The sequence below is a fragment of the Pteropus vampyrus genome, unplaced genomic scaffold, assembly GCF_000151845.1.
Source record: "Pteropus vampyrus isolate Shadow unplaced genomic scaffold, Pvam_2.0 Scaffold81, whole genome shotgun sequence".
Lineage (NCBI taxonomy): Eukaryota > Metazoa > Chordata > Mammalia > Chiroptera > Pteropodidae > Pteropus > Pteropus vampyrus.
Genome location: NW_011888862.1, coordinates 8,003,498 through 8,021,326, shown reverse-complemented (window position 1 = coordinate 8,021,326; position 17,829 = coordinate 8,003,498). Strand labels below are relative to the sequence as shown.

At 37.2% G+C, this 17,829-nt stretch overlaps 1 protein-coding gene and 1 pseudogene across 4 annotated transcripts in view; one reads left to right on the top strand and one right to left on the bottom strand.

Moving 5' to 3' along the window:
* Positions 1-17,829, top strand: part of BCLAF3 (BCLAF1 and THRAP3 family member 3) — a 55,895-nt gene that overhangs the window by 858 nt on the left and 37,208 nt on the right. For 2 of the 4 annotated variants that reach the window (XM_011363030.2, XM_011363026.2), the window contains exons 2-4: positions 12,482-12,556; positions 15,279-15,851; positions 16,225-16,881. In XM_011363030.2, coding sequence (XP_011361332.1) covers positions 12,516-12,556; positions 15,279-15,851; positions 16,225-16,881 — 1,271 coding nt within the window. In that variant the 5' untranslated portion in view covers positions 12,482-12,515. Of the gene's footprint in view, positions 1-1,589; positions 1,686-12,277; positions 12,334-12,481; positions 12,557-15,278; positions 15,852-16,224; positions 16,882-17,829 lie in introns of those variants that run through there. The other 2 variants (XM_011363027.2, XM_023532337.1) reach the window with 2 other exon arrangements.
* On the bottom strand, positions 5,889-6,006 carry LOC111741794 (annotated as a pseudogene).

The window sequence follows — 17,829 nt, the reverse complement described above, 5'->3', positions numbered from 1 at the left end:
TTTTTCTTTTCGGGAACAAAGTAAAAACTACAGGTAGAAATCAAGAATGTCTCTTGATTTCTTTTTTAGCTTTTTTTCTGAATGCGAACTGCTACAAATAAAGACTAGAATTTGAAAAGAGGTTTTGGTGTTTATTCATGCTTTATTTTTCAACGGTATTTTTTTTTTTTTAATTGAGGTAACATCGGTTGGGAACATATAAGTTGCGTGTGTACAACATTATAATTCAATGCTATTTTAATAGTAATGGTATAGTAATGCTTTACTTTTTAATGGTATTTTAAAAATGGCTACTAAAACGTTTTTTTTTGAAAGCCTTGCTGCTTCACAACCCCAGAGGTCTTTAAAACGTCTATTAGAAACGTTTATATATAGAAACAGTAATACTCACACAACATTTCTAAAATACTAAAAAAAATAATTAAAAAAGGCACACTATTTCACCATTTCTAGTAACCATTGTGAATATGGTCGCGCTGGGTATACATCTTTAGTCTTTTTCTATGCAGAGACAAATACGTGAATTTTTTTCTTAAGTGAATTCTCTTTGGTAACCATTTTTTTTTTCTGACTACAGAGCAATGCCATTATATGGCTGTAATAATTTATTTAGTTAGTTATCCCCAGTTTTTCACAACTTAAACACATCTTTGAAGAAATGTAAAATCTTTATCATAATTACTTAATGTACATTCCCAGACGATTTGGAATTTTTTTTTTATGTAAATTACTCAATTTTCCTTTGGAAAAGATGCTATTTTGCATTCCCACCAACAATCTGTAGCAAAAGGCAACATTTAGAGGATTTCTATAGAAAGACTTTTGGGCATTTATGTTCTTCTTTCCAATGACGTACAGGAATTTTTTTTCTAGCTATCCTTTTTTGTTTCTTATTTGTTGATAGCATCTTAGTTTTCATCTTTTATTCCACCTTTACCAGTTTAGTAAAGAAAGATTATCTAGGTGAGGCAAAGGCATCATAGATTAAGTAGGAGATTTGAAGTCAGGACTTCCTTGAATTCCTTTGTATCTGATTACTTTGAACAAGTAACTCACTTATCCTCTCGAAGGGACTATTTCCTCAACTCTGAATTAGAGATTATAGAACATTTTGCCTTACCTTTCTTACAGGGTGATTTTAAGGATCAAATGAGACATTTATGGAAAAGTACATTTAAGCATACTTTATCTTGTTGTAAACTATTGCCATCTCATAAAAATTTCAGAGCACAAAAATATCTTGACTTTTTAAAAGTAATAGCTAAATTCAAAAAGCTATTTGCCCCTGTACTCTTTCAGTCCTTAAATCTGAAGTTTTATATTGCTGCCCTAGATTATATTAAAAATGATAACAGAGTTATGGAGTTAGGTGAATGAATGAAGCTATACCAGTGTTGAAGGAGAAAATATTTAAAGGCACTATATATAAAGTTGAGGGGGACAGATACAAAGCTAAATAAAATATAATCTTTGGGATCAAAATAAATAAAACATAGTCTTTGTGTCCTACAAGCTACAGAATGTCCAGGCAGCTAGAGGGCATAAAAACTGCTTTCCAAATTTAGACAGCAATTTTGGATGTGATGCAGGATGTCAACTATTCTCAAGTGTGCTGAAGTCCAGTTCTGCTGACTGAGCATCTACACAAAGATCCAGGCGGTCTCTACAGGGTCATCTTTCTGAAGGTAAGAATTGCAAGGTGGAGAAGTGTTAGTATTGGAGTCTGAGAACCTGGATTCTAGTTTCAGATCCTGCACTGGAGCGGATTGGTTAACCTTTTTGAGGCTTGGTTTCTTCACCTTTGAAATGGAGGTAATTCTAGCTTCTTCAAAGGCTTACAAAGGTTAAATGAGATAGTAGTTTTAACACACTTAGTGAACCAGGAAGTGCTGGCACTCATGTGATCCTTTTTATCCACTGAAGACTTAGCATCTCTTAGGTCTCTTTCAACTTTTTAAGCCTTGCCTCTAGCAGTCACTGGCAGCAATGTTTGCTAAATTATCACAAAATGCGACTGCTGATAAAAATTTAATTTGGGTCATTGAAGAAGGTAATAAGTAAATTTAGAATACTGGGAGAAATTGACTATTATTTGGAGTCAGTATTAAGGACAATCAAAGGAAACATTGAACCTAGAGGCATCTCTACTATGACTGTCATTCTACAATAGACCCCCCAGTGCCAGGCACATAGTTCCTCCCTATCAACAATAAACCTACTCAAGTTGCTGCCATTTTGAATCCTCCTCCCTAGACCCCTGTTATTCAACTGAAACCCAATTTCTCTCGTCCTCTTCCAGCTAGCCTGTTAAGGAGTTAATAATTGGCTTTCTAAGTCTCCTTACCTTTTGGTCACATTCTTCATTCCTTTTAGTGGATCTCTATGCAGCTTTTTGCCATGAAAGTCTCCTTTCTTGAAACATCCTTGTTTAGTTGCTGAGATTCTATGCTCCAGAGTTTCCGCCTTCCTCAGAGGATATACCTTCTAGTCTCTTTGGCTAGTTCATTTTCTTCGAAAGGTTGGTGTTCTTGTAGGCTTGATATTTTTTTGTGTGTGATATATCTGCTCTGGAATAATTTAGAGCACTGAGGCTATCTAATGTTCGAAGGTTTGGTAGAATTCTCCTGTGAAACCATCTGGACCTGATGCTTTTTCACGGGAGAAATTATTTCCTTAATAATTTTCTCTATTTCCTCTATTGAAATTGTTCTGTTTAAGCTTTTCTAACTCTAATGGGGTCAATTTTAGTAATTTTTCTAGCAAATTATCCCTTTCATTGGGGTTTTCAAATTAGTAATCTCTTGTGATTTAAAATTTTTTCTTCTATTTCAGTGTTTATTTCCCCCTTGCCATTTCTTATTTTGTATATTTGTGTTTTCTCCCTTTTTTCTTGATTTATATAGCGGTTTATTTTAATTTTTTCAAAAACTACAGAATTTCAAATTATTACTTAGGTCTAGTTTTTTCATTCTCTTCCTCTGCTTTTATGTTTTTATTTCCTTCCTTGTGCTTTCTTTCGGTTTACCTTGTTATTTTTTAGGTTATTTCTTTTTTATCATGGAAATGGATTTATTTTTTTTCTTTCATTTTTATTGGTAAACATATTTAGTGCAATGAATTTTCCTTTGATCACTGCTTTAAATGCATCCCATAGAATCTGATATGTAGTGCTTTCATTATCATCATTTCTCTAAAAATCTATAATTTTAGTTGTAGAATCCCAGGAACGATTTAATAGGAGGCTTTAAAATTTCCAGGTGGATGGGCCTTTCTGTGTTTTTTTGTTTGTTTCGTTAGTAAATTCTAGTTTTATTGCATTATGATCAGAGAGTATTGTTCGTAATATTTCTAGTTTATGGAGGTTACTGATGTTTTCTTTGTGACCTAATATATGATTATTTTTGGTGAATACGTGATGGCACTTGAAAAGAATGTATTCTCTGGTATGAGAGTGTAAAGTTTGATAAATGTCCTTAAGATTTACCTTATTTGATTATGCTGTTTAGATCTTCTATCTCCTTGTTTTAGGTTCACCTAATCTAATATAGCAGCGAGAGTGCCATATTAAAGTATCCTGTTTAGTGTGTTTCTATCTATGTCTCCTGGCATCTCTTGTAGTTTTTGTTTCATAAAGGTGGTTGCTATGTTATATTCATGTGAATATGTATATTTTTATTCTATCTTCATCGTGGATTGTGGCTTTTAGCATTAAAAAGTGTTTTTCTTTGTATCAGTGCTTTGGGGCTTGATTTCTGCTTTGCCGTATCTCAGGATTACCACCCCTGCTCTCTTTTTTTGCCATCTGCCTGGTGTAATTTGGCCACCTTTTTATTTTTAGCTTTTCAGAATCACTTCATTTTAGATGCATCTTTTGTACAACTCCTTGAGTTTTGTTTCATGATCCAAATTGGAACTTTTTATTTATAGTAGGTGAGTGAAGCCCATTCGCATTTATTGCTAGAACTGATATAATTGCTCTCAACTCTATCATAATATTTTATTTATATGTATTTTGTTACATTTGCTGTTTTTTTCTATAAGATGTGTTTTTTTTGCTCTTTTATTTAAAACAATTGGGGTATTTAGGAAGGTTTGTGTTTTTGTTAACCTTTTTAAATGCCCTTAACCAGTTTGTTTATTTAACCTTTTATGTGTTCTTGAGAAATACATTATTCCTTGTAATCAAAATAGGTCAATGATAGGCAACAGTGGGATTTTATATCCACTTCTAGTTCCTTACTAGAGAACTGGTGAGAACACCTAGCTTCTTTGGCCAAGACAATAATCCATGCTCTGGTCTCCTTAGGCCTGGCTCCCTTTGATCTGCTGTTCGCCCTCTTGCTCTGTGGGCTCTGACTTGGTCTGGTGGGCTCTGGTTTGGTTCTGTGCTGGGAGTGTGGCTGCTTCGTTGCAGAGGCTTTCCTGAGAGAATTCTTTGCATTTTTAAATACTGATCTCACAGTTAGTATGGAATCTCTGACAGTTGATTTTTTTTGGGAGGAGGGTAACAGATTTACTGAGATATAATTTACATACCATACGATTCACTCATTTAAAAGAGTACAATTAAGTTTTTTAGTATATTCACAGAGTTATGCAACTATCATCACAGTCTAATTTTATAGCATATTCATCACCCCAAAAAGAACCCCCCATGCTTCCCTCGTCCAGGCGACCGCCAATCTGCTTTCCGTTTCTTATGGATTTTCCTAGTCTGGACCTTTTATATGTGACTAGCTTCTTTTCCTTAGCGTAATGATTTCAAAGTTCATCCCTCTTTAACCATGTGCCAGTACTTCTTCATTTTTATGGCCAAATAATATTCCGTTGTGTGAGTATACCACATCTTTAAAATTCATTTATCTCTCAATGGACATTTGAGTCGTTTCTACTTTTTTAGCTATTATGAATAATACTGCTATGAATATTTATGTACAAATTTTGTGTGGGCATATATTTTTATTTCTGTCAGGTATATATACCTGGGAGTAGAATTACTGGGTCATATGATAACTCTATGTTTAATTTTTTTTCGGAATTGCCAAACTGTTTTTCAAAGAGGCTGCATTATTTTACATTCCTGCCTGCAATATGAGGGTTCCATTATTTCTACATCTTTTTAGTACTTGTTATTATCTTTGAATATGGCTCTCCTGATTGGTGTGAAGTGGTATCTCATTGATTTGATTTACACTTCTCTAATGATTAGTGATGTGCATCTTTTCTTGTGCTTTTTGGGCATTTGTACATCATCTTTGGAGAAATGTCTCTTCAGCTCCTTTGCCCATTTTTAATTGGATCGTCTTTTATTATTGAATTGTAAGTTTTTTATATGTTCTAGATATAACCTCTTATTAGATATGATTTGCACAAGATTTTCTCCATCCTATGGGTTATCTTTTTACTTAATAGCATCTTTTATACTGTAAACATTTTTAATTATGATAATGCCCAGTTTACCTATTTTTGTTGTGTTTTTGATGTCAGATCTAAGAAACCACTTCCTGATCCAAAGTCTCGGATTATTTATCCTTATGTTTTCTTCTAAGTTTCATAGTTTTAGCTCTTACATATAAGTCTTTAATCCGTTTTGAGTTAATTTTTGTATGGTATGAGGTAGGGCTGAACTTTATTCTTTCGCTTAAGGATATACAGTTGTCCCAGCACTGTGTGGATTTGTTTAACCTTTTAATATCTGACTTATCAGGTTTCCCCCCTCAGTATGCCTTAAACCCAGCAAGTACCTACATAACATTGAGCCTTTACTATTATTCTCTTCTTTTCTCTTGTACCATTTTTTTTTTTAGGCGAGGTAACCCTTGGTTGACCTCACAGATGGCAAGGACCTTGTCAGTTTACAATCCCTTATTTTTTATTTATTTTTTTTATGCCTACAGCACCTGATCTTCCTAGGTGGTCTCCCATCCAAGTACTAACCAGGCCCAACCCTGCTTAGCTTCCGAGGTCGTACAGGATCGGGCTTGTTCAGGTGGCATGGCCGTAGACTCTGCCTTTTTTTAGTTGCAGCGTTTCTACTCTGTCACAATATGCCATGATTTTACATTGTCTTCCACCTTCATCTTCATCTTTCTTTTTAATGTCATATGTTCATTTACATATTTTAAAATGCTCACTCTCAACTTTGCTGATGTTTTCTTTGTCTTCATATGGTTGGATGAAGTTCATCCTCTAGTAGATTCTTTGGGAAGGGCTAATAAGTGCAGAAATTCCCTATGTTCTTGTGTGTTGAAAACTTATTTTCTGTAGCCTTGGTATTTAAGGGATAACTTAGCTGATATAATATTCTTGGTTCACACCTACTTTCATTGATTTTATTTTTTAAATGTTAAATGATCCATCGTTGTCTTGCTTTGTATGTTGGTTTTGAAATATCTGATGCTAGTCTAATTCTTTTGGATTTGTAAGTTATTTATCCTTTCTACCTAGAGTTCTGGAGGATTTTATCATTATCTTTGATGTCAAATAGTTTTTACTAAGCTATATTTCAGAGTTGATTGTTTTAGGTTAATTTTCCCAAGAATCCAGTGAGTTCTTCAGTGTGTAGGTAGAGTCAGGTCTTTTTCCATTTCTGGAAAGTTTTCTTGAATTATAGTTTCAAATATTAGGTCAGTTTTATTATTGGTTTTTCTTCTCAGTGACTATAATAATACAAATATTATTTCTTCTTTACCTGTCTTCTATTTCTACTACTTACTCTGTCTTTCTTTCCCCACTCCAAGTCATTTTCATTTTCTTGGTTGTTTTCCTGACTTTCTTCACTGTCCCTTATTAAGTTTTTATTTGAGTTTATTCTTTGGGTGCCTTGTAATTTATTCACGCTGATATAATTTAGTCTTATTCTCCCATTTTTTTCTGAGTTCGATTAACTTTTTTTTTTGTCATTTTACTCTGAGTTTTGGTCTGTTTCTGTTCTTAGTTTTTAAATTTTTGATTCAAGCTGAAGTTTTAAAAAATATTTTTAAATGCTTTTGCATATTGTTTTGAGTACAGCCTTAGAGCTTTCTTCTGCTTCATGGTTTTTTGGGGGAGGAATTTTCCTTAGTGGAGAAATTCTTTTTCAACTTTCTTGTAAACACACAGGATATCAGATTTAATTTTTTTTTTTTTTTTTTTTTGCACATCTCGTGGGTATGAAATGGTATCTTATTGTTTTAATTTTATTTTCCTGGTTAGGTCAGCCTTGAGTATCTTTTCCTATGTTTATTGGACATTTATGTTTACTCTTTGTTGAAAACTTAAAGCAAATAGTTGCCATTTACTGAGGTAGGACAGACTGTAGGAAAAGCAGATTTTGGAGGGTGGTCAGGCCTTTGCTTTTGGGCTGTTCAATACAGAAGGTAGGTGAGGGCTGGAAGTATAAATTTGGGGGTTGTTGATTTATAGAGAGTATTGAAATCCATGAGACTGAATGAGAGTGTAGACTGGCGAGAGTATAGACGATGGAAAGTGCAAAGACTGATGTTACTATTTAGAGAAAGACTGAGTTCACTATTTAGGGGAGAGGGTGGTGGCTGGGGGGAGACGAGGAGAAACTAGCAAAACCAGGGCAGTGTAGTATTCTGGAATCCAAGTGAAAAATGTTTCTGGGAGGAAGGTGCGATTGACTGTCAAGAGCTGCTGTGGGTCTAGGAGGAAGAGACATAACCTTTGGATTTGGCAATGTGAATTTCACTAGTGATCTTGACTACAGCGGTTTGGTGCAGTGGCAGAGCGGAAAGCCAGATTGGTGGGGGGCCAAGCATGAACGGGAGGGCAAGAATCTGAGAGAAGGACTGAGGTTTGTTTACAGGCATCCTTTTGAGGAATTTGGTTGTAAAAGGAGAGCGCAGGTGGTAACTCCAGGGGGCTATGTTTCCAGAGAGCTGAGAGAATTGCTGGTGATTGGAAGGATCTGAGGGGAAGCAAAAGCCTTGTTTGGGACGAAGAGAATTGCTGAGGCTGGGTCTTTCATCTGGTGAGGAATGTACCCAATGCTGTCCTGGTAGGGGCGGTCTCTTTTGGTTCCAGCATCCCCTACAGCATCCTCTTGTGAGCGGATGCCCCTGCTGTCCAGTCGTCTTTCTATGTTCAAGGGCAGATGGGTTCATTCACTACTCCTGGCCCTGTACAGTTCACTCTGAAGTAGCAGTGTAAAGGAATTTATCTTCTGTTGCTGACACCTCCCCAGTCTGCTGGTGTTTCAGCCTTCTCTCTCCCTTCTCCCTCCCCTCCCCCTCCTCTCTCTTCCCCTCCCCTCCCCCTCCTCCTCCTGTTCCCCTCCCCCCTCCTCCTTCCGTCCCCTCTTCCTCCCCTCCTAAAGCTGGTTCCTTTAATTTTGCTAGTCATAAGTTAGTGTAAATCAGGAATCAACACACTTTTTTTAATGTAAAGGACCAGTAAATCAAATAAAATAGCTAAGATAGTAGTAATTATTTTAGGCTTTGTGGACTACATACAGTCTCTGTTGCATATTCTTTTTTTTACAACACTTTAAAAATGTAAAAACCATTCTTAGCTTAGATTTTAGGGTTTAAATTAACTTTCCTCTCTTATCCATGAAGCCCCTGAGCCAGTATTTTTCATTACTAGCTGATGTGCACTAAGCAATTGCAAACAAAGTAACTTTTTAAGAAGCAGCTTTACTGAGATATAATTTGCAGGTTTAAAGTGCACAATTCACTGGTTTTTAGTATGTCTGCAGAGTTGTGCAACCATCTCCATAATATTTGATCTAATCTTAGGGCATTTTCATCACCCCAAAGCAGCTTTGAGGTATAATTTGTATGCATTAAAAGTCACCGATTTTTGACTGAATAGTTTGAATTTTAATAAAGCTCATTTTAATATTAGCAAGAAAAATACCTTTTTTTTAATCGCGTAATCAGTGAATCTCACTTGTAAACATTTTCTCCCAAGTGGTCTCCACCTTTCCCTTTAAACCAGCAGTACAGTATTCCCTGGACCAGCAGCCTCCACATCACCTAGAAACTTGCTAGAAGTGGGGCCCACCCCAGGGGTAGGGCCCAGCAATCTGTGCTTTAACCAGCCTTTCACGTGATTCTGACACACATTAAACTTTGAGAATGACTGTTCTAAGGTCTGTCCCTGAGTGGAATTACTGGGCTGTGGGATATGAGCATGTTCAACTTTAACAGGTACTGCCAACCCCTTCCAAACTGGTTATATTCATGTATACTCGGCTAGCAATATATGGGAGTCCCTATCATTCCATGTCCTCATCAACACTCTGTAATATGCAACTTAAATTGTTTTGGTCAATCTGATGGGTGTGGAATGGTTAAGATAATAATTTGTGTTTACTCAATTATTAATGTGGTTGACTTTCTCAAGATGTCCATAGATCATTTGAGTTTTGTGTTCTGTAATGTGCTTTTTGGAGTCTTTTGTCAATTGAAATAAATACAGTTATGTAAACAAATAATCACAACATATTGAAACAATCATAGAATAAACCCAGAATTCCCCAAAATAAAGAGACTCAGGGGGAAAAAATATCAAGTCAAGGAGAAAATCCCAGGAGAAATGATGGTCAGACAGTCCTGAAAGTAGAGGGATTTGTCAAGCTGAGTGAGGGAAAGCCACCTATATGGTAGGAACAGCACGACCTGATCAGGGAAAACCGAGTAGTATGGTGTGGTAGACTAAGGCGTGTGGAGGAAAAGACATACATAAGGCTAGGAGAAAGGTAGGAAGTGACCAGATGTATATATTTTGAATTCATTTAATCTTTTAGTGACTGTTGGGCATTTGGGTTATAATTAGTTTGGGTGGTTTTTTTTTCCTATTATAAATAAAGCTCATACAAACATCTTAGTATATATAGTTGCCTTTTTTCCTTTAAATCGTTATCTTAGAAAAATAAGTTTAAACTGAAATTATTAGATTAAAGTAGACAAGATTAGTTTTGTAATTTCTTACATATTTGAAGATTACCCAGCATGAGGGAAATGCAAATTAAAACCACAGTTGAAGTACCACTACTTCACTCCCACTAAGATTGCTATAATTCAAAAGACAGACAACAGATTATGGTGAAGGTGTAGAAAATTGTAACCATCATATATTGCTGGTGGGAATGTAAAATAATGGTGCTGTTTGGAAAAATTTATTAGTCTCTCAATTTGCTAGCATTATCATATGACCTGACAATTAGACTCCTAGGTATATACTCAAGGGATATAAAAACATATGTCCTCACAAAAATTTGTACGCAAAAGTTCATAGCAGCATTATATATAATAACCAAAAAAATACAAACAATCCAAATGTCCATTGAGAGATGAAGGAATAAAGATGTGGTATACTGATAGAGTGGAATATTATTCAACTATACAAAGAATGAAGTACTGACACATGGTAAAACGAGGATGGCCTTTGAAAACATTATGCTAAAGGAAAGAATCCAGTCACAAAAGACCACATATTGTATAATTCCATTTTTATTAAAAGTCCAGAATATGCACTTCCATAGAAACAAAGTAAATCAGGGGCTAATCGAAGGAGGGAAGGAATGGGGAGAGACTACTAATGGGGTTTCTTTTAGAGGGGATAAAAATGTCCTGAAATTAGATTGTGGTGATGGTTGTACATCCCTGTGACTATACTAAAAAACATTGGGTGATACACTTTAAATGAGTGAATTGTATGATCTGAATTATACCTCAATAAATCTGTTTTTCAAAATAATAAAATGGAATAAAAGAATACCTTTCAGAAAAATTATGCTTTTTATCATCACCATCAATATTTCGTGTCCCCCCACCACCACCACCACATATAACCTTTGGGTTCATTATTTTTGTTCAGTTTAATTGAACAAAATTAAATTGATGAACTGATACCAAGAGCCTCTTTGGTTAAATTACAAGCGCCCTCAATAGAATGTAAGCTCTAGGGGGCAGGAATTTTTGCATGTTTCTCTTCACTGCTGTATCCCCAGCATAGTGCTTGGCAAAAATAGGTGCTCAGTAACATCTGTCGAATGAATGCATTTTGATATTTCTAGTTACTAAGTAAACATTTTCGCCTTAAGTGTCTTAATTGCATAGTACATCTGAACTAATTGTTCTTACTAGCTTCAAACTCTTTTTTTTGCAAAGAAGCAGTGTTATAACTAAATGAATTGAATGTACTTCTGATAAGTGATCTGGTTCAAGTCCTTTGACCTTATATGCTTTTACTTTCTTCTGAAATTCATTTTAACGATAGTTTGCAAATGTTCGACTATGATAGTTTGCAAATGTTCGACTATGAAATTCATTTTAACGATAGTTTGCAAATGTTCGACTCTCTTTTTAAAATGATGTCCGCATATTAACAGTTGTACTTTTTGAATCAGTCAGCGGAAAAACTACATATAGTGGCAAGAAACCATTTATATTTCAATAATCACCACAGTGGCTTCAGAAATTTGCAAAATAGAGATTATGATATATGAGATCTGTGTTATGTAGTTTGTGCATGGTTGCTATATGTATTATTCATGGACCCATGGTAATAATTTTGAAAGCCACCAGGGGTTTGGGGCCAGTAGGTTGGGAACTAGTTAATTATAGTATCAGAACTGAGAAGGATTACTAAAATGTAAATAATATCTAGTATAGAAGATTATACCCTAATCATGTATTTTTAAGTTCAGTTCCTAAAGTTATCGGTTTCTTTTAAAGACTGAAGAATATTTTAAAAATCAAGTTTATGTGTCTTTTAAAATTTGCTTATTTGACATTATTTATTTTGGCAAAAAAAAAATCAGAAGCAAGCTAAATGTCTAATCATGCTTAATTAAGTTTCAGTATATTTATCTGGTGGAAATTAGGTAGCAATTGAGTACTATAATTAGGCATTGTAATTCTTATTATCCAACCATTTAAAAAGCAGGAGATATCATCAAGTGTTCCTAAACACGTTGACTGTGATTGTATGAAATGTTTATGTACCTGGTGAAAGACAGGCGGGCAGTAGTGGTTGTGTTGAGAGAGAAGAATTCTGGGTAATTTTTTTCCGTTTTTTGGAACCTTTATTTAGCAGTTGCTGTGTGTGAGGCAGTATTCTAAGCTCTTCTCATGCTCAGAGATCATAAAGCTACACTGCATTTGGTATTTGGGGCCTGTTGTGTGTATATGGGGGCGGTGGGGCCTTGAGCTAAAAATAGTTTTTACATTTTTAAAAGGTTGTTTAATAAAAAAGAAGAAAAAGATGCATAGAGACCTTATATGGCCTGTAAAGTCTCAAATAGTTACTATCTGGCCCTTTACAGAAAATGTTTGCTGACTCCTGATTTAATTCATTTTTACCTCACAACATTCCAGTAAGGTAGGTCCTATTATTATCATCTCCATTTTACAGATGAGTAAACTGAAGCACAGAGGGCTTAAGTAACTTTTTGTCTGGAGCATTCACTGTTTTTAGAGGAGGTTGCAGGCTCTTTCTACAAACTTGCTAATACTGTGTTTCTTTGCAGTGTAAAAAGTGGATAGTGGCTCACGTGTCAAAGAATGGCACGGTCTCACTCTAGATCGCCCAGGTGGAAACCCAGGTGAGCAGTTCTTAGTTTAGTAGAGCAAGCTTGGATTTAGGATGTACTTCGACTTTCAGATTCACAAGTACTGTTAAGAACCTGTTTTGATAAGCTCATGGGACTTGGTTACTCACAGTAGGTGCTTTACAGTGATAGAGGTTATATTTCTAGGTTCTAGGAGCTGACAGCTTTCTTTAATTATAGCTGGCAGCTAGGATTAATTCATAATATAAAGAAATGCCATGACCACAGCAAGAGAGAGTAAGGAATGTCTTTGAGAGTGCTACATGTTTTGCAACAGTAAGTGGTTTAGGAAGAGATGAGATTTTAGCCAGCCATTTAGGAATGAGTAAAATTTCTAAAGGTAGAAAGAGAAGAAAAGTATTCCAATTAAGGACAGCAGGAGCAAAGGTACAGAGCTGTGAAAGTGACTGGTATGTTAAAAAGGACCATAATTACACACACTGAAGGCAGACCAAAATTTTTCATGTTAGTATGACTTGGCCATTATGCTTGTTCATTATGGTTCTACATTGACTAATCCGTCATTTCTCCAACAGTTTTAATTTGGAGTTTAGAAGACCAAATTATAATGGGGAGGAGCTTCAGAAAAAGAGGAAATGTAAAGAAGTGAATGATTTTAACATGACGGGGGGAGCACAGAAGTCGTTTTGTTTCACCCTTTTGTGGTGGGCCTTAGTGAGGGAACATGAAAGACCCTGCCAAACTTAGTGCCTGGTTTCCAGGATCCTTCTCAGGACTCTCTGTCAAAAACGGTAAAGAATTAATATTTCACCCTACTCGCAAGCTAACACATTAGCCTGTCACAAGGCCCTGCTGGGTCAGAGGCAAAGGTCTGTGTTACTCATAGTACAGCAGGCAGCTTGAGCTTCCCATTCCTGTGTTCCCCTTCCCCCCAGCCCCCTGAGGGCAGGTGGTGACAATGCAGCTGAGGAACCGAACCCATCAGGGGCTTTTGCCTTGGAAGAGACATTATCTTATTCTGGAGAGCAAACAAACCGGCCCTCTGCCCCTGGGGGAGGTGCTAGCTCCATCTTCCTATCTTCCCAGGATGTTTGCATCTAAACAAAAGCTGTTAGTGCTTCTGCTCACAGGGCATGCGGAACACAGGAGACCCACAGAGAATTGTCTCCAACAGACTCCTAGGGTCTCCTTTGTCCCTTTAGGGGAACTAAAAATGATAGCAACTGTTCCAGCAATCTCCTTCAGAAGAAAGGGCCTCTATTCAATAAAACTCAGATACGAAATATAATATCAAAGTGGTATTCAACATGAAGTATGGATTAAAATAAGAGATTGACTGTTTTGTCCAGTCTGGAAGAAATCAGCCTCTCTGGCTGACAGCTTTTCTACTTAATGGTGGAAGAGACAAAATCTTCCAGGAAGTCCTCAAAGGCTCCAGTTGCTTCTTCCTGTGATGAGGTGCAGCCCGCTGGATGACAGAGCTTCTGCTTCAGCTAAATAATGCACTTGCCAGTACATCTAGCTCGGTGATTCCAGAGGGAGATATTGCTGAATCCAGTATATAAATCCCAGTATGTACGTGAGGAAGCCAAGTCTGCCTCCTTTCTTGTAAGGGGGACACAGACAGGTCACCAAATGGAAAGAGTTTTACTCATGGTTGCTCCAACTCTGTGTCAGCTTCTAAAGAGGGAGCAATAACAAAAGCTGCAAGGCTAGCCACCTCTTTGGTTAGCAGATATTAAACCCTCGGGGAGGAGATGGGGAGATTAGACAGGTGGGATGGGAGGAAGTGTCCCAGGTGCAAAATTGAACTTCACTGTGTTCCATATAGTGGCTCTTGTCTCTCTTATCCTGGGCTCTAGGCAACTCTAACTGGTTTCTCTGGATACAGAAGCCTTCTTCCTCAGTGGGAATGAAAGCCTCGGTGTTGGCAGTGCAGTGCTGAGGTATTGGAGAAGGTAGTTTTAGGAAGGATGCGCTGTCCCTGGAGAGCATTATAGCAGTGTTAAAGCATACACCCACCGAAGTTATAAGCTCTGTTTCAACAGCACATCTTCCATTTTATATGTGAGGGAATAGGTCCGAGGGAGGAAAGCAACTTATCTATGTTGGTATTTATGGAGGAACTAAGCATGAGATTTGAGTCTTAAGACTATTCTTTCCCCACCTCCACACACCGTTTAAGTGTGTATTTTTTTGCTCCTCGATATCGTCTTAGTAGAGAGAATAGACAAGTGGAAAAACTGTGGAGTCAGTTTTGGGTCTGAGTTCGAGTTTATTGTGGCTTCATATACTCTTCGAATCTAATTTAATTTCAGAGGTTATGTTCATTTTGCCAGAGACTCTCCTATACATTTATTTGCACGAGTCTATCCCTTCTCCTGCTTGTTCCTTAGCTGGCCATAGGACCTGATGTAAGCTCTTGGCAACTGGCCCTTTTGCCAGAATTTTGTTGTCAGCAGTCTTCCAAAATGGATCCTGCTATGTACCTAAGCTGGTCCTCCTCCAACAGGACAGGTGTGCTCAGCCCATTTTGATATGCACGTGGGATATATTATTTCAGATGGAAAGAGTATGCTTGTTGGATTGGGCACAAAGCGTAATCAGACCCTTATGTGGACAATTTAGAATACAGATAAAGCAATTTGATGGATTTAATTTGAGTGGAAGAGCAAATATTTTATTTAGGTAAGTCATGTTAAGACAAACTTATGTTGTCTTTAAATGAACTAAACTGTTCTGTTTGTTTACATAGGTCTTTATCACCAATACCTAGAAATTCTGAATACTACAGGCAAAGGCATTCTCATGAGCGTTATGACTATGACCATAGGAAGGATCCGAAAAGACCCGTTGCTTGGAGAGTGGACAGTGACAAACATGGACAGAGTAAAGCAAGGATTCCTTTTCGTGGAAATGCACACTACCGATCTTATGAGCCTAGATCACCTTCCCCAAACATAAGAAGAAACTCATTAGATGATTTTTATACTTCTAAGTCTCGCCAAGTATATTTATCAGGAAGAGGGGATGATAGCAGAGGCTCTCAGTATGTGCCCCAATACTCAGAAGGTGTAGCCTACAAAGAGCACCAGAGCAATTATCATCCCCAGCAAGTGCAAGGAAGGTATATTCCTGGTGACCAGAGAGTTAGAGGAAGTGAAAAAGGAGGGAAAGCACCTCAGAGGTCAGTAGCAGATTCTTCTAGATTCGAAGGAAAGTGGCATGAAGATGAAATGAGGCACCAGAGGATACAAGATGAACAATATCCTCGGTCACTTAGAAGAGGCTCTGAAGATTTTGAGACAAGGAGCTCTTTTCAGAACAGGTATAGGAAAACATTAAACCTGGGTCGTTTGGTATAAAGCCCCAAGTGGAAAGTGCGTTTGCTTTGTAGTTGAAGATAACCACCTCGCAAAGCTTTTGTCTAAAAAGATAAAAGGCATTGTAATATAGTCATGGTTTACTGGTAGCAGCGAAGTATTTATTTTTAGAGTAAATCGTGTTGATTGCTGTAATACTGAAAAAAAAAATGATATTCCCTTTTTAACTATCTTGGGCCTCTATGAGTTTGCTTGAGGGATTATGGGTTAACTTGCCACTGCATTCCACATTTAAAGCCATGCTACCCAACATCCCACACATAAATTCTCACCTTCTTCTCTTTAGTGCAACTGTAAAACTGCTTTATGTCAACACAGGTATCCTGAGGATCGGTATTTCAGAAACTATGGACACACATCAGAAAGATCTACAGACATGGAGAGGTATGAAAACAGAGAGTCTGCCAGAAATCCGCAGTGGAAGTCCAGGTATTCTCTTCTGCCTTACCAAGAGAAGAAAGATCAGCGGAATCTTTCACCCCAAGCTCACCGACACTTTCAGAGGGAAACCTCGGAGACCAGTTCAGCAACCAGGGTATCCAATGACCATCGCTACAAACGTCATAAGACCTCAGATGAGGACCAGGGCTTTTCTGATGGAAGAACTCAGAAGTACTCTACAGAGGAAGATAGAAAACACAGTTCTCTGAAAGGCTCTATAAATAGAGAGTCCAGTTGCTTTAATGCTGGAAGAGGGAGAGAGACTGAAAGTGGGCAAGTCAAAGAACCTTTTAAACCATCTCTGAAAAACTGCACTGCCTATACTCATTCAAATAAAAATGATGCTGATCTGAGACCCTATAATGACAAATGGAAGAACAAAATAAGGAAAAGGGATGACAGAAGAGAGAGCAACTCTCCCAGCAACCAACTTGATGAAAGTAAACTTTCTGAGGAGAAGCCTTCACCTACCATTCTTAAAAAGAAATTACTTACAATTAAAATAGATTCGAAGAAAACAGAAAATACATCCAGGTATTTTTGTTTTTTCTTAATGATATTTAATAACTTTCTGCCACCTTTATTTGAAGCTTTGAAAATGGAATTAATCGTGTGTTTAGAGTCCATCGAGGGGAGAGGGATGGCCTAGATGCTTTTCAAAAAAGCCCTGTAATGAGGATGAATCCCACGATTGGTAATATGAGGTGATCTCATGTCCGCTTGTTTCCACGTTGCATCTGAAGGTGCTTGTTGGGGGCAGATCATTCTATGGAGTTGTTCCTCTTCATGAATTTGTGTGTTTTTATACTGCCAGATTTTCTGTGTCCAGGGATAGGCTGGGTGGAGTTCAAGGAACCTATTTCTTGCTCACTTTCTCGGAGCCTGTTTTGTTAATGTTTTTATAAATGCTTTCCCTGTTGCCTGTTTCAGAGAATTTTTGACCTGGAAGGGACCTTAGCAGTCCCCAATTTTATAGAGCAGGAGAATGAAGCCCTGAGACATGAATGAAGTGACTTATCTAAGTCAGAGTGTCTGGGTCTCAAATCCATGTGTCTGTCCCCTTATGAGTCAAGGAGGCTGGTGACTTAACGTGGTTCTTGCCGCCATCTCAAAATGACTTGTGCTCAACTGAGTAGATTCTCTTAGGTAGAGGAAATTAGGTTAGAGTCTAGAAAGAGGCCTATTTATAAGACATTTGATTTAGCTCTTAATGATTCTTTAAAAAATAGACTACTGTCGTAATTGGTTATATTCTCCTAAAGAGGTTTGCGTGTTTCTTCCATGATGAATATTACCTCTCTTTCTGAATTCTGAGGATAATAAGGCACTGCAGTTGGCTATTTCAGCTAAGTCTGTTCATTACCTTATTACATTACCAGTATGTGAATTAAAAAAGCGATGGACCATGTCGATTTGGTGCATTCGTGTTCACAGTTGACGAAAACAAGAGAAAACAAAATCCAAGGTTAGGACATGACAGGG